This window comes from Quercus suber, unplaced genomic scaffold (assembly GCF_002906115.3).
Source record: "Quercus suber isolate HL8 unplaced genomic scaffold, Cork oak 2.0 scaffold_57, whole genome shotgun sequence".
In the NCBI taxonomy this organism is placed as follows: Eukaryota; Viridiplantae; Streptophyta; class Magnoliopsida; order Fagales; family Fagaceae; genus Quercus; species Quercus suber.
In genome coordinates this window covers 1,769,147-1,787,419 of record NW_027069522.1, presented here as the reverse complement: position 1 = coordinate 1,787,419, position 18,273 = coordinate 1,769,147, and the positions used below count along the sequence as shown (strand labels likewise).

General features: G+C 33.9%; 1 protein-coding gene across 1 annotated transcript; it reads left to right on the top strand.

The window, feature by feature from the left end:
* Window positions 1-2,331: 2,331 nt before the first annotated feature.
* Window positions 2,332-3,369, top strand: LOC111987025 (cysteine-rich repeat secretory protein 55). Its single transcript, XM_024018722.2, has one exon. The coding sequence runs from the start codon at window positions 2,350-2,352 to the stop codon at window positions 3,109-3,111; it is 762 nt and encodes a 253-aa protein (XP_023874490.1). The 5' UTR covers window positions 2,332-2,349; the 3' UTR covers window positions 3,112-3,369.
* The last annotated feature ends 14,904 nt before the right edge of the window (window positions 3,370-18,273 follow it).

Below are 18,273 nucleotides of genomic sequence, written 5' to 3'. Positions count from 1 at the left end.
TTAAAAGGACCTTGTGAAATGAAACTTTACGTGAGCTTGCTACGTACAAAGGAGAAGTATGAATTTGAATTAAAAGAGAGCAAAGACTTACAATCTCTTAAGATAGATGAACTTGTAGGGTCATTGCAAACCTATGAAAAATAAGGAAAATAAGAACATGGTCCTAAAAACTGTTAAAGAAGAAGACTCCTACTCATCCAATGATGATGACGTTGAGGAAAACCTAGTTCTGTTAGCAAAGAACTTAAAAAAATTTCTGAAGTTAAAGAAGAATCAAAGGTGATCTAAGGAACTAAAGGGTAAATAGTTTAGGAAAGAGTCCAGTGGGAGTTCTAGAGTTAAGAAAGACTAAGTAAAAGACTGTGAAAGAGTTGTAATCTCAAGTTTTGAAGTGCTTTGAGTGCAATGTCAATAGACACATCCGTAAAAAAGTGACCAAATTATATCAATTCCAAACGTAAAGCTATGAATGCTACTTTGAGTCAATGGCAGCTCCAGGATTTTTTTTCTAGAGGGGTCAACAAGAAGATGTATTTTAGATAAAAGATGAATTTTGTGCTTTACAGAGATTTCTTATTACAAATTTGCCCATAGTATGCACGAGTAAAAGAATAAAAAATAAACTATAAGTTCATTTAGCACATTATTTCTTAATACAATGAACATATTAATTATTTTCATTAAGTGAACTTTAGTTATTACTATTTAAAATACTTTTATCTATTAGTTTAGGACAATGATATGTAAATATTGTACTATTAATGTAAGATTTATATTGTAGACTAAACAAATGTGTGCAATATTATACAAATTTGCAAAAAATGTACAATACATATTTGTTTAGAGACAATGTAAATCTTATATATACAATGTAAACTAAGAATTTTCTATTAGTTTATTTAAAATTTGTTAAGATCTAAATAGGCTTTTTTTTTTTTTTTTAGGTTTAAGATGATTTTTTTTTTGGGCTTTTTTTGTGCATTTAGAAAGACCAAAATATTGTTAAGAAGATTATATTTAAGCTTATTTCAATTGTACTAAAAAAAATTTTAGGGTCAAGGTATTCAAATTTTCATTTTAAGAGGGACAAATCAAAAATTAAAATTAAGAATATTATATATTATAAAAAAAAATGCCAGCTCAGGGGGTTCATTTGATCCCCCTGAAACTCTACATAATGTCGCCCCTGCTTTGAGTAACACTAAGAGTTCTAGTTCTAAGGACAATAGTGATAGAGAAGGAAACTTCATAGCTTCTATTGCTATAGCTGAAGTTGTTGGTGGGAATTATGGAGAACCCTCTGATGTAGATGATAAGGAAGACATAGAGTTTAAGGCTAGTGAGGATCGGAAGATGAATCCAAAGGTAAGAAGGATCTTCAAACGGCTTACAATGAGCTGATGAGGATTGTTCTTACTATGCTGAAATTGAGAACGCAGTTGTTGTGGATCAATTAAAAGTGGCAAGGAAGGGAATAAAGAAGCTAAAGACTGATCTTGCTAGTTCTGTTGATAAATTCATTAAAAAAAAAAAAAAATTGTAATCATAGTTAAATTTTCACAATGAAATTCTCTATGCAACTCAAGGAAAAAAAAGAGTTTTGCTGCACTAATTACTTTTACAGATTGACAAGTACAGATTAGGCATAAATTGATAAGTTTATCCTTGTGGCTTCTGCTAAAGCTATTAAAAGTCTTTTAACAAATTAGACTGTTAATTAGCCAATCATAAATCTTCGAATTTTTCAAGAGTGTTTCAGTTTGGTGGCATTTCTTGGCTCTCTCTATTTGGAAAACCTAGGTTTGAATCCCCCTCTCCTACTTATTGTAGGAAGAAATCCTTGATCTTTTATTATTATTATTATTATTATTTTATTAGATCTGATAACATATGACATTTGCTTCATAATAATTGCTCATTATTATTAGACTAAGACACTATGAATTTATTTTTGGTGTTGGTGGAATTTGAACCCAACCACCCAAGTCACTTGTTTGGCGACAAGAGATTTTATTAGTTTTTCTTTGAGATGATAGACTTTACTAGTTAGCTAATTGAAACATGCAAGAATCTTTGAATTTTGATAATGCTCTTTTTGATGGCAGCCAGCTTCTTCACAGCATAGCCAACTTAAGACTGTATCATAACGTTAAAAAAAGTCTTTATTATGAAGCAACTATAACAAAAAAAAGCCATCTTCTGGAAGAAAATGTCTTATTTTCTAGACGAATAAGGTGGTAGTGAGCAAATAAGTCAAGAAATGAATCCACTTGCCAAGTCCACTCCTCAGCCTAATAAAAAGGGCCTTATGAAATGAATCTTGATGTGAGCTAGCTACAAAGGAGAAGTATGACTTTGAATTACAAAATTCTTCTCTTCCTATCTCTATGCATTTGTAATGCTGAATCTGCAGGTCCCTTGGGGCAGCTTTGTAATTTTGGTAGTGGTAGCCAAATATCAGCTAATATTGATCGCTTATTAGCTGAAATGGTTTCCAAAACCCCCTCCAATGGTTTTATTGCTACTTCATATGGTAAAAACCAATATCGCGTTTTTGGCCTGGCTCAATGTAGAGGGGATGTGAGCACAACAGACTGCTCAAGTTGCATCCAAGATGCAGCAAAGCAAATCCGCCAACGTTGTCCCAACCAAGTCGATGCAAGAATTTGGTATGACTTTTGCTTTTTACGTTATAACACTATAAACTTCATTGGAGAAATTGATACATATAATGGTCTAATATATGGGAATGTGGAATATGTATCTGATCCTGATACTTTTAACAAAGAACTAGAAACTCTGTCTGATCAGATTAGAGCACAAGCTGTTGAGACTAGGAATGAAGGTCTTGGGAAAGGTAAGACCAAGTTGTCAACATTTGTGACACTGTATGCATTGGTGCAATGCACAAGAGACCTGGCTCTGGTAGATTGTGCACAGTGTCTGGCCATTGCTGCGGGAAATTTTGAAAAAATTTTCAAAAACCGGACAGGATGCAGAATTCTATATAGCAGTTGTTATGTCCGATATGCGCTCTATCCATTCTTCTTTCCTCTTGATTCAAAGCCAAACGATACTCTGGCTGATACTGTTATGGCCATACTGCCATAGTCCCTATGCCAAATCAGCCCTTGTTTAGGAAATAAGGATGTTGCAATAACTCCTTGAAAGTTCCATTTGAATAAGTATTGCTATTTGTGACGTTTACATGTTTCAATTGAAGCAACGGGCATGAGGGCTTCACGTTAAGTAAGTTTGTAAGTGTGAATTAGTCTATCTACTATCTTTTAGTGTTTGAAAGGTAAGCTTGTCTTATATTTGTCCATATAAATATTTCACTTTTTACTAAATCTTATATACTGTTGAATATTAATATTGTGTGTTGTTTCATTTTTAATGTACTATACCTAATGTTTACCCATCCCAATAATTACTTGAATTTAGCCTAAATTTAGGACTTAAGGAGAACAACTTAGTGCTTGATGGTTGGAAGTTGAAGGTCGGCAAGCTCTACACTAGAAACTTTGTGCACGCCTCAAGTACTTCTTCCTAGACCTAGTAAACGGGTTGGATCGATTGGGTTCAGGTGAGAGACTGGTTGTAAAACCTATGGCCCTTATGCAGTCTTTTTAGGGTGGGTCAAACCCATAATTTTCTTTTTCACATGCAAACAACAATAATATAAAATAAAAATGAAACATAATAATAATATGTTTTGATTTTCCAAATACAAATAAGAGAACAAATAAGCAAAAATGCTAAAAAAGTAAAAGTTAAACACGTCAATTCTTCAGTTTACGTAACCGAAGGTTCATTAAACAGCCTTCAAGCATCGATCTTGTTAAGGGAAAAAAAAAAAATCTGTAAGTGTCTGTAAGAAGAAAAGAACTAATAAAAGAAAGGCAATAGAAAAAAAAAGTGGTAAAAGTGTGAAACATTTTTACAAAGAGTTAGAAATCAAAAACAAGCAAAAAAGTGCAAAATAAATTCTAGGTAAACTTTTGTGACCCATGGGTGACCTAACTTAACTCATCATTTCAACGGGTTTAGCTTCAAGTTGACACTTTTTTCACGGGGCAAAAATATCTCTATCCATACCTATATTTTTTTACTCGACTTCATTTCAGTGGGTTAGCTTCAGGTTGATCCGTTTTTTCATGGGTAAAAAATATCTCTATCCATACCCATATTTTTCCTTCGAGTTTAAATATGTTATCGAGTTTGGGTCCAATTTTGCTCCGTCTATGTCCCGAAGTGTTATCCTAGATAGTCTTGTCCCCACTTTATTTATTTTTTTGAGAAACAAATACGCACACAAGGGAGAAGGGAAGGAAATAAAACTCACTTTCTTTATTTCAAATGTTTTGTTTGGAAGATTGATGCTATTATGGTTTTGAAAGTTTAATTAGTGTGTAAAACACTAGTGAATGTTTAGACTCCCAATTTCAAATTAACCAACACAAGCTTATATTCAAACAATATATGTGCGGAAAATGAAATATAAGCAATACCCAATTTGGCAAACTACTTTGTTAGGAATTTAGACCCCTTAAACACACAGATTGCGTAGCCTAGATTAATTAGCCAAGTTGTTACTTAGTTAAATTAAGCAATTCTAGGTTAAAACAATCCAAACAATCATATCAAGAATATAAAGCAGCGGAAAATAAATAACACAAGATATGATCACCCAGGAAACCACACGGTAAAAACCTGGGGAGGATTTGACCCACCGATCCTCAAGGCTAACCTGAATTCACTATGAAAGAATTGAAGTTCGTACAAAAGGACTACAAGCTCCCCGCTCGACTTCCTAATGCTACCCACCAGTAGAACTTCCTGACACGACCACGCGCAGGCTCCGAATCCACGGACTACTTCTTTCTTGAATTCCTCAATCAGCTACAAGCTCCCCGCTTGCTTTTCTTTTAATCTTCAATGGTAGCAACCTTGTTGATCATCAAGATGTAGAAAATATCTCTACCTTGAAAACCCTAAGTTTATGTGAAGGAAAGCTCCTCAAGGATCTCACAAGAGATTCACATAAACCGCAAATATGAGCAACAAAGACTTAGAGAGGTTTGGGTACAAAACCCTAAAAATAAAAGGAGGCACAAGAGGCACTCTAATCTCTCTCTCAAAAGTGCCAAAAACGTTCTAGGGTTTTCCTTATATATAGAAGTGTTTTACTTGAACCCCAAGACGTTTAAATAGAGTTTGGGCTGAATTGGAACTCTGCAGAAAAATAAATCTGTACGTGGTTCGATCGATCGAGCCTTACAGATTTAGTCCAATAAATCTGCACTCACTCGATTCCAGTTTTACAAATAAACATACTTTGAGCAAGCCTAAACAAGACTAAACAACCTGTTTTGATCATGGTTTGCCAACAATACAAATTAGAGTTCTAAATACATAAATTCCTAAATCTTTAGAACCTAACATACTTTAACACATAGTTAATCACAAACACAGCAACAATTAATGGTTAAAGAGTAAGGGAAGAGAGATGCAACACAAGGATAACACCAGCATGTGTTATCGAAAAGAAAATCGAAGAATTCAGCGAAAAACCTCTCTGTCGCCCTCCAAGTGGTAAAATGATTCATTAAGGAATAAAGTTGTGATACACAAATAGTAATAGACCCTCCAAGCCTAATCTACCCAATGCACCTAAGCCCTCCAAGCTTCTTGCTCCAACAAGATTAAGCCTAACCGTGTCTTCTTTGGCTTTTCGGATCCCGCAATAAGCTCCATATTGCATCTGCCAACCTTGGCATCTTCCAATACTTTCCAAGCTCCAGAAACACTCTCAACACTCAAAATGGGTGTGGGTAGTGTTTGGATACAAATTTCCTCTCAATGGGTATAACAATGGGAAAAGGAATGAGAAGAGACTACAAAGATTTCTCTCTAAGAATGAGTAGCTCTCTTTCTAATAAGGTGGGTGTGTTGTAGAAACCTTTCTTAGGGTTTTTCTCTCAATAGGCTCGTCATTTTTGTGGATAATGAGAGTATATATAGTGTAGGTGATAGGCAAATAGGTCACACTCAAAAATCCTCAACCAGTGTTTTTCGTGGGTCACTCTTAGGTTGACTGAGTCGTGAAAATAGTTGGCACAACTAGCACATGACTCTTTAGCTTCTGGCATGTGCTCCTCGTGTGACTTTTGGCTGTCTTGATCAAATCTCCACCACATAATACTAAACTCATTACAAATAAATCTCACAAAAATATGAGGAAATAAATTTATACAATTTCAACAATTTTTGTCATGGAATAAGCCAATACTAATGTTATGATAAAAATCATAACTTAATAGGTTTGTTTGGAAAAAGAATTTTCTAATTCCTATTTGGGGTATTATAATTTCTATGTACATGAATCCTTCATTCAAGTTGAGCAAATTTCCCTTTCTCTCATAGCAAAAGCTTGGGTGTATCAATTTGATTTCGGACCCCTCCTCTAAAGCTAAGAATGAGCTTTTCTGAGAGAAACCATATGTCAATTTGAGATGAGTAGGTTTTGAAGGAGACTTTACAGGTGTTAGACAAATTTTCTTTTGTTTATAGGATTGGAATGAGCTAGAACACTGCGAGATGGGGCTTGAATTGTACCTGGTTTGGGCTGGTCCATATCTCAGCTTTGCCCTCTGCTCTAACTATAACTGGTCTCGGGCCCATGCCTTAATGTATCCCTTTCCTTTTGTGGAATAAACTTAATGATTATTTAGGAAAAAAAAAAAATCTACTCATAGCAAAAAGAATATAGGTTGACACATTCAATGATGAAAAATTCTTAAGTAATCTCAGAGTATAGTGAAATAGACCCTACTATGAATGTGAGAAGAGGAAGCACCATTTTCCATGCTTCGAGAGTATCTAAGAATTACTCTTCAATGAGCTTCATTCAAACAAAGAATGGATTATCTGCTTCATCAATCTTTTCATTGACTTTACTTGTTTTTGCCAACTATCCTTAACTTTTCAAAATTAATATTTCATTTGTTCTTATAGAAAACGGACTTGTTTTCTTGTATTAGGTTGCATGCCGAAGAACAAGTTAGAAAACATTTTTTATTGTGTTGGATTGTATGAGAAAATCATTGATATTTCTTATAATCCCAAATAACAATATGAATATTTTATTAACAAAAATAAACTATAGATATTTGGGAGTCTCAAATGGGAAAACACGTAACAAATTTTGAAATTTATACAAAAAAAAGGGTGAAAAAGTGGTTGGTTTGAGCAAAATAGGTTTTTTTTTTTTGGGGGCGGGGTGGGGAATCAATGGTCAATAAAATTATTAGTCAATAATAGAGCAATGGTCGGTTTGTGGAGAAAGAGAAACGGGCAAAGAGAGATTAAGAAATTGTGCAATATTGTGCACATGCAAATCACTTTCAATGGTTGAAATTAAAAACACTTTTAATCTTGAAATTAAAAACACTTTTAATCTCAATCTTAAGAAGGATCTACATACATACATATATATATATATATATATAATGTGAATATTCTTGGCTACACTCCTAGTCAATGCTACCTTTTCATCTGCTTCATCACTCCACTGAATCTTTTCATTGAAACTAGAGACGTAGTCTAGTAAATACTCAAACGTCTTTCTTGGTTATCATTTTTGAGGTATATATGTAGTTGCTAGTTGGTTTCATGTGTCTCTATTCCCCTATGAAGTGGTTGACAGACAATATGCTCAATTTGTCAAATGAACCCACTATGCTTTGTTTCCACCATATTACTGCCGACCCCTTCAATGTGGTTTGGAACATCCGATACATGATCTCATCAAGCACCACTTGAAAATGGGTCTTTGGTTTCGTCAATGGCTTTTAATTGGGGCATCTTGAATGTAGGATATCCCATGACTTCTTATGTAAAGGGAAGCAAGTAATATTTATAACACCAAGTTGTAGTTTTGTATACATGCAAAAACAACTTTAAGTCACTATTACAGTTGCTTTTTCGTGTGTGTATGTGTGCGTGCACACGCAACCAGTGTAAACTTAGAAATCATGACTTTAAATCATAATGTTAGTTTTGTGTGTGTGTAAAACTGAGTAAAATAATGACTGTGTAACAAGTTTAATCCTAAGGTTAATAGTAATGCATCATAATAAAACTAGGCATTTGTCACTTAAGGGCACACGGTTATGCCAATGATAGTGGTGGCCTTTGGCATAGAAACTTGAAATAAGTTGAAAAGGAGTACTTGCTTGATCTTGCCAATAGTCTTTTGATATGGCCTGATCTAACAAAACAAAATGACAATGTTGTCCTCCAATTTTTTTAACAAACAAAAATGCTCTTTTTGCAATTTCCCTCCATTTCCTGTTTCATCTCCCACCAATACTTACTTTACCAATATTTACTTTTTCTTCTCCTCCACTTTACCAATATCATAGAAAAAACTAATAGAAGAGTTCAATGTTCAACAAAAAGACAAGAAAGAAAGAAGAGTTAAATGAATGATCAAAGAATGAGCTTCCAAATGAGCTTGCAAGTGAGATTTATCAAAGTGTTTCAAGGAATTGTGTTGACTTAAATGAGCTTCCAAATGATGGAAAAAATAATGACATTTGTGAGGAGGAATTAGTGGTTTGGAATGAATATCCAATGGAAGAAATAGGAGTTATTAAAGAAAATGAAGATATTGATTCAATAGAAAATGAGTTTAAACCTTTTGTTGGTCAATGTTTTCTTAGTGAAGAAGAGGCTTTCATTTTCTATAAAAATTATGCAAATTGATATAGTTTTACAATTCGAAAAGGTCGGTTTGTCACAAAAAATGGAGAAAATATAAGACGTGATTTCTTTTGTCATCGAGAAGGTAGACAACAGTTAAAAAGATTGGATTCATCTAAGGAGCAACAAAATAGGATATCTGCAAGATGTGGATGCAAAGCTCATCTAAGAATCACATTGTGAAAGTCATTTGAAATTTTTCCACGAGAATGACATGTCACTAAGGGTCCATTTGGATACAGCTGAAAATTGAAAATTGAAAAACACTGTAGCAAAATAAATTTTAAATGTATGAATAGTACCGCGAGACCCAATTTTAATGAAAAAGTTGTTAAAAAGTGAAATTTGTGGGTCCGTAAATAGTGCACATTGTGCATTGTTCACCGGAAAAGTCAACTATTTTGGCTAGGAAAGCTGAAAAGTAAAAAATAAAAAAAAATAAAAATAAAAAAAAAAGAAAAAGAAACGCAAACACGTTTAAGAAGCGCAAAATGCACTTCCTAAATGCACACTAAGTTTGTTATAGATTACAATCATGAATTGTTGTCCCCTTCAGAAGTGAGATTTCTTTTGGCCAATTGAGTTAACACTAAAGAAGATAAAGATCCCATTCTCTTATTGAAAAAGGGTGGACTTTCGGTTAGGCAAATAATACGTGTTATAGAGCTTGAGAAAGGTGTGAAGCATGGAGATCTTCTATATTTAAAAATAGATATCCATAATCTTTATGTGAAAATAAGAAGGATGTATGCAATGAATGATGCTATGGGTCTCTTACAATTGTGCAAAGTTGCTAAGGAAAAAAATTCTAAATTTCAATATGCATATACAACTAATGAAGAGAGTACATTGGAGCATATTTTTTGGGAGCCTACTCCTTGTTTTGATTGTGTTTGTTTTTAGACCCCTTAAACAACAACAGGATTAACCTAGTTAATTAGCCAAATGATTAATTTAGTCAAATTATGCAAATCTAGGTTATCACAATCATATCAAGTATATAGCAGCGAAAATATAAATAACACAAAGATATGATGACCTATGAAACCACACCAGTAAAAACCTGAGGAGAATTTAACTTAGCTATTATCAAGGTAAACCTAAATCCACTATAGAAAGAATTGAAGTTTTACAATAAGACTTAGACCACTAACATCTTATCGCTACCCACCAGTAGAAACTTACTGACATGACCACGTGTAAGCTCCGAGACCACAGACTCCTTCTTTCTTGAATTCTCCAACAAATACAAGCACATCCACTTATGTATCTTTAAGCTCTTTAGTGCAGCAACTGAATGATCATTAAGTTCTTGAATGAATTTCCTTCTTGATAATCCTAAGCTTGTGTGAAGGAAAGCTCCTTACAGATCTCACAAGAGATTCACACAAACAGCAATATGAGCAACCTAAAAACGTGGCTAAAGTTTGCCTTATATACCTAGGGCAAAAACATAAAACCTTAAACGTTTTAGGAGTTAGGGCTGAGTTGTAAATTCTGCAGAAAAACGCATTTGCCCGATTTTCGATTGATCGAGCCTAAGTTTCGATTAATCGAGCCAGGCCAAGATGCACATTAAATTCTGCATCAACTCGATTCCAACTTTACATAAACAATACAACTTTGAGCACGTCTAAACAAGACTAAACAACCTGTTTTGATCATAGTTTGCCATCAATACATATTAGAGTTTTAAATACATTAAATCCTAAGTCTTTAGAACCTAACAAACTCCCCCTTTGGCAATCCGTGACAAAACATAAACTAAAAGCTTAAAGTTTACAAAATAAAGCTCTTTACATAACAAATCCAATCCTAACTACTATCCATTAGTTGCAAGTGTAGACAACAACTCAATTGAATCAACTTGTATTTTCTGAAATACTCAACAAATGCATAAACGCATGTATGACAGAAAAACAGTAAATCAACAAATATGTAAACTAACTCTCCCCTAAGTTAGATACATCAAAAACAATGTTAACTCCCCCAAACAGAACATTCTTGTATTTTCCATACATATTCCCACATTTCATCTAAATCTCCCCTTTTTTGTCACGAATTGACAAAAATAACTCAAACAAAGAGTAACAAAGGTCAAGAGAAAATAGACAATCAAGGGAACACAAAACAATTCAACTCTATAGAAAATAAAGACAATCCCCCCCCCCTACCCCCCCCCCCCCCCCCCCAAGAACAACAAAGGGTAAAAACAAGTTTCGCTCCCTATAAAAATAAGAAAAACAAAACAAGTTTTGGGAAAAACAGTTTTGGGGAAAATTTAGGAGGTGGGGAAAAAAAAAAAAAACACACAAACCAAAGTTAAAAACTAAGGTGAGGATACACATGAAGAAAAATATTATTTTTTTAATAAATGCAAACTTGACACTATATGACTCATAAACAGTTGTATGAGTAGAGATAATATTTACACATTGATTATCCATCATATTTCTTAAGAAAAATATTTTCTGCAGTTTACACATAAAAATAGCATATACTAACAAGTACATAACTACAAAATTTATCAATTAATTTTTAAATCAAATTGAGTACCCAATTTAGCAAAATATATGCATGTTATGTGTGAAAACAATAAAAGATATGATTGCAAAACTGCAAGATGGGCACAAAAAACAATGCAATGCATGTAAATCCTAAACATACATGATGCATGAAAAAATATGTCATGATGCATGCTCCAATGTAGTGAAACTAAGTTCAATTTAAGGAAACAAATTCTATAGCATATCATAGCATATAAAAATTTAAATAAACAAATAAAAAATCTATAGCATATCAGGCTTCAACAAATAAACAAATTCTTTTACAATGCATAAACAACAATATATGCATAATCTTGTAGGCCTTGTTTTAACAAAGGCTATTAAATTAAATCTGAAGCAGATAGACAAAGTGGGCTTCTGATGTTAATTTTTGCAATAAGCATCATAGACCAGGCCTAAAACTATTTCTATATGCCCTGTAGTAAGAAAAATCTTCAGGCTTATTTAATGCCTGCAATTCAACAGAAATGGACAAGACCTACCATTTACCTCCTCCAATATACAGTAATCAAGTGTTTTAAAAATTAATTCCATCAACAATGACTATATGTTCTACAATATATTGTTAAAATTGCACAAATACACGTGGATCCACAATAGATTGACATGGATCTCACTTGGGAGATATACGCTCCATTCAAAAATAAAAAGCAAACTCATAACTTTATTTTGTGGGCATGAATTATCACCCAACCCTCCATATAAACAATGATTATGAATGTGAAATTTGATTTTGCTTTTGTTTCCTATAAAATAAAACTTGGAAATCCCAATTCATATGAGCCAAATAGAATCACATCACCCTCAAGTCATGTGAGCATTCAATTTCTGCTTTAAGATTTATGACTTGTCAACTGGCAACAGTGACTTTCATATGTAACAAGTTGCTTATTACGGTTAAAAAGATGGTCAAGGAAGACACACTCCAAAATTTTTAAGGTGCACAAGAATTTCATACCTCACATTGCAAAACCCTCTGTTTGTGGCAAAGATTACTATTGGAGATAGTGAGCTCTCTAAAGCACAATTCAAGTATGAAAAGCATTCCATATCCAGCATATGTACCACTTCATGAGGCGTGATCCCTAGCGAATAGTGCTACCCTTTGGCATTTCCATTGATATGTTATTACAGTTTCCAATCATAATAAAAATATATATTAAAAAAATAAAGACAATTAACAAGAAATGAACAGCTGCATTCCATCAACAAAAATTTTAGCACCTCGGTTTCTGGGTTACAGATTTATTGTACAATACTCTCACCATATTTTTCTCCGCAATAGCTAGGTTGTCAAGTAAACCTATTTCACTCTTTCCTATCATTTTTAATAGGGCCTAGGTCTTTGTATGAAAAGGTAGGGGGATTAGGTGGGAATAATCATAAGATACATTAGAACTCTAAGGACTGAGTTCTCAAATCTTGTATGTTAGGTCACAATCTGAATGACCCCTTGTGATTAACCCTAATTAATTAATTAATTAGCCAAGTTATTAATTAATCAATTTAACATGCAAATACGTGGAAGCACAAACAAATCACCAAATACTAAATATGCAGCGGAAAAATAAATGACACGGTGATTTGTTTACGAATGGGGAAAACCCTAACGGCAAAAACCCCACCGGGTGATTTTCAGGTCACCACTCCCGAAACTCCACTATTATCAAATCAAGCGGTTACAAGAAAGGAATCCCAAGTACCTTACCAACCTTTTTTTTTTGATACCTATAGCTGCGTTTTTTGAAAACGCGGCTATAGGTAATGCCACAAAAGGATAAACTTGAAAACGCGGCTGTAGGTCAGTGACGTTTTTACAAGGCTGGACCTATAGCCGCGTTTTTTGAAAACGCGGCTATAGGTAACGTCACAAAAGGTTGACCTATAGCCGCGTTTTTATAAAAACGTGGCTATAGGTCAGTGACATATTTATAAGGCTAACCTATAGCTGCGTTTTTCAAAAACGCGGCTATAGGTAACGTCACTAAAGGCTTACTAAACCTCGTTTGAAAAACGCGGCTTTAGGGTATACAGCTGGACCTATAGCCGCGTTTTTTAAAAACGCGGCTAAAAAAATTATTCGGCTGGGCCTATAGCCGCGTTTAAAAAACGCAGCCATAGGTTGGCTATAGCCGCGTTTTTGAGAAACGCAGCTATAGGTTGAGGCTTTAGCCACGTTTCTTAGAAACGCGGCTATATGTTAGCTATAGCCGCGTTTTTTATAAACGCGGCTAAAAAAAACGTAGCTAGCCCGCGTTTTTTGTAGTGTGCGTTCAAGCATCAACCTTGTTAAGAAAAAAAACCTGCAGTGTCTTTTAGAAGAAAAGAACTAAGAAAAGAAAGGAAGTAAAGAATATATGTCGTGAAAGTGTGAAACATGTTTACAAAGAGTTAGAAAGCCAAAACAAGCAAAAAAGCAGCAAATAAATTCCATTTGAAAAAAAAAGTAGGGGTAAACTTGTCTGACCCGTGGGGTAACCTACACAAAATTTCAACGGATTAGCTTCAGGTCAACTCATTTTTTCACGGGCCAAAAATATCTCTATCTATACCCATATTTTTCGACTCGACATCATTTCAGCGGGTGGGCTATAGGTTGACCCGTTTTTCACGGGTAAAAAATTTCTCTATCTACACCCATATTTTTCCTTTGGGTTCAGATAGGTTATCGAGTCTGGGTCCAATTTTGCTAGGTCTATATTCCAAGGTGTTATTTTGGATAGTCTTATCCCCACTTTATTTATTTTATACATTTTTTTGAAGATTGATGCTTTTATGGTTTGTTTGGAAATAGAATTTTCTAATTCCTATTTGTGGTATCACAATATCTATGTTTGTGAATCCTTCGTTCAAGTTGAGCAATTTTCCTTTCTCTCGTAACAAAAGCTTGGGCTTGTCAATTTGATTCGGGACCCCTTCTTTGAAGCTAAGTACTAGCTAGAAACCATATGTCATATGTGCAATAGAAGTTAATTTGAGATGAGTAGTTTTTGAAAGAGACTTAATAGGTGTTAGACAAATTTTTTTTGTTCATTGGAAGTTGGAATGAGCTAGTACACTACGAGATGGGGCTTGAATTGTAACTGGTTTGGGCCGGTCCCTATCTTAGCTTTGCCCTCAGCTCTGACTAGAGTTGGGCTCAGGCCCATGCCTTAATGTATCCCCCTCTCCTTTTGTGTAATAAACTTAATGATTATTCAGAAGAAAAAAAAAAAAAATCTACTCATTGACATTTGACACATTCAATGAGCTTCATTCAATCTTTTTGTTGACGTTACTTTTCTTGGCCAACTGTTCTTAACTTTTCAAAATTAATGTTTTGTTTGTTTTGACAGAAAACGTTTTTTGGAAAAAAGTTACATGTTTTATTGAAAATATTATTTGAACTTTTTTTCTTGTATTAGGTTGCAAGCTGGAGAACAAGTTAAAAAACATTTTCTATTGTGCTGGATTGTATGAGAAATCATTAATATTTCTTGTAACCCCAAATAAAAATATGAATAAACACTTTTATTTATGAAATTAGACTCTAGATATTTGGGAGTCTCAAATGGGAAATCACACCAAAAATTTTGGAATTTATATGAAAAAGTGGGAAAGTGGTTGGTTTGAGCAAAATAGGTTATTTGGAAAAAAAAGAAAAGAAAGAACAATGGTTAATCAAATGATCTATCAATAATAGATCAATGGTCGATTTGTAGAGAAAGAAAAAGGGAGTCAAGAGAGATTAAGATTCGGAGCAATATCGTGCATGTGCAATACCACTTTCAATGGTTGAGATTAAAAACATCTTTAATCTCAACATTTGGAATATTTTTAGGTCAATCATACGAGGGCGTGTGTGTATATACATATTAGTTTGATATTGTTAGAATACTATTCAAATTGTCCACAATGGCGTCTTTCACGAGTATACCAAACATATTGAAATTGATTGTCACTTAATTTGTTATTATCTACACTTTGCCCTATCATTGCAATAAGTTTCTTGCCAAGATCATCTTGCAGACATGTTCACTAAGCCTCCTCCACTAGGGCCCTTTCATGCTTTGACTGCCGTACTCAAGTTGACATCATTTCACCAATATGAGTTTGGAGGGCTGTTAGAATACTTAGGTCTATAGTTGTAAGTTACTTGTACAACACACCTTATCTATTGATATATAAGACGTACTCTTGTACTTTTAATTGATATTATAATGTGCCCCCAAGTAAAAATTCTTAGCAACACCCACACCCCTGGTTGGTTAATGTTACCTTTTCATCTGCTTCATCACTCCACGACATCTCTTCATTGAATCTAGAGATGTAGTCTCGTTAATACTCAATCTTCTTTCTTGCTTATCATTTTTGACGTATATATGTAGTTGGTTTCATGCATGTTTCTCCATCCCCCTATGGAGTGGCTGATAGACAATCTGCTCAACTTGGCAAATGAACCAGCTATGCTTTGTTTCCACTTACTGCACACTATTATTGTCGACCCCTTCAATGTGCTTTGAAACATCTGACAATTATCTCAACAAGCACCACTTGTAAATAGGTCTCTGGTTTTGTCAATGGCTTTTAATTGGGGCATCTTGGATTTAGGATATCCCAGATTCCCATGACTTGGGAGGGAGAAACAAGTATTATTACAAACAAGTTATTTTACACAGTTTTGTACACATAAAAGAACAAACAAATTTGTGACTTGAAGTCACAATAATTTAATTCACAATTATATAGTTGCTTTTTCGTGTGTAAAATAACGTGTGTTCAACAAGTTCAACCCCAAGTTAAATACCTGAACGTGACGGATTCCTCCCTATTACTTTAAGGGTTAGGTTCCCCTAATAGTTTCCCTTATGTTCTCTATTAGTTAGGTTATACACGGCCATGGTTTGCACAACTGTTAGCACCATATAATCAATCAATAAGGAATGATCTGTGATTGACATCAATTGTGTGCATTCTGAACCTCCGAAAAAATCAATCACTTTTAAGACTAGATTGGTCTTACACTCTTACGTGATATTTCCAATTTTTTTTGTATGTTCAATAGAATTATGATCACTAGTGCCTCGTGGTTGGAGTACACTACTACTAGGAAATGGACCCTTTGGTCCAAATCACCTCAATGATTTGTTACTGTACGTCTGAAATTCTTCGAAAAAACAGTAATCAGAGTTAACTTTTCATCATGAAATTCTTTGTGCCACTCAAACAAAAAGATTTGTATTAAGGCACTAATTATTTTTTAAGATTGATAATGCATTTTTGGATCCTATATTTTAGCCTCGTTTTTGTTTTGGTCCCTACTTTTCTACTTTATCACTTTTAGTTCTCAAAATGAAAAATGCGTTCTATTTTAGTCCCTACCGTCATCTCACTAACAGAAATATTCTATGTGACAAACGGAGTGCACAGCTGGTACACTAAATGCTTACATGGCTAATAGAATAATATTAAAAAAAAAAATTATTTGGCATTTAAAAAATGCCACATCAGCATTTTAATAATAAAAGAAACGCCACCTCAGAAAATGTTTGAACAAAAAAATAAAATAAATTAAAAAAAACATTAAAACCTAAATAAATTATAAAAAAAAAATTTCATTAGTTTTTCAGAAGAACATGATTGTTCATATTATATGTTTCATTGCCCAAAAAAATTACAATATCTAAGATTTATTTTTTCTTTTCTTTGATTTTCTTAGTAAACAAACTTGCAAATACACATAGCAAAGCAAAAAAAAAAAAAATGATCCCTGCAAAATATTTCAAACCCAAATGGGTGAGGTTGTAGTTACAGTTGCAGCTACAACTCTCAAACCCAAATCTCCTGCAAAATCAATCTCCAACAAATAACCAAACCCAAATTTCCAGCAAAACAACCAAACCTAGAAAACCCATAAACCCAACAACCAAACCGATCTCCAACAAAGTAAACCTTAACCTTCAAACCCATAAATTTTCTTGGGAAACAAACACAAAAAATCCAAATCGGTTGAATTTTGTGAGAGAGAAAATGAATCGTTAATGAAGATCGGGTCAGATACCCACAGGAAAAACAAACCAAAACCCCTCCAATATTCTCAACCCCAAACAAAATAATCAAATCTGAAAAATTCAAAAATTCAAATGTCTCCCATCGGTTTCTTCGGATCAGAACCCACGGTATCCATTATTAAAACCTTGAAGATCTACCCCTCGCTCTGCTCATTGTTAGTTGAGGGAGAACCCGAAAAGCAAAAGGGCTGGGTTCAAAGGTTCCTTCCCCTTGATCTGCTCCAATCACTTTTAAGACTAGATTGGTCTACACTCTTACGTGATTTTTCCAATTTTGTTTGTATGTTCAATAGAATTATGATCACTGGTGCCTCATGGTTGGAGTACACTGCTACTATGAAATGGACTCTATTTGGTCCAAACCACCTCTATGATTTGTTTCAGAACTGTACGTCTGAAATTCTTCAAAAAAACAATAATCATAGTTAACTTTTCATCATGAAATTCTTTGTGCCACTCAAACAAAAAGATATGTATTAAGGCACTAATTATTTTTAAAGATTGAAAAATACAGATTTGGCAGAAGTCGATAAGATTATCCTAATGGCTGCCGCTAATCAATTAAAAAATTGTAATACATTTTGTGGGGGAATTTTTTTGAGTTCCAATGACTAAATAGCTAATAAAAGGCACTAGTGGTGTTGTTTGTGACGTCAGATAGCTAATCAATTAATTAGAAATCTTTCAAATTTGTTAACTTTTCATCATGAAATTCTTTGGGCCACTGAAACAAAAAGATAGGTATTAAGGCACTAATTATTTTTTAAGATTGAAAAGTACAGATTTGGCAGAAGTCGATAAGTTTATCCTACTGGCTACCGCTAATCAATTAAAAATTTGTAATACATTTGGTGGGGGAAGTTTTTTTGAGTTCCAATGACCAAATAGCA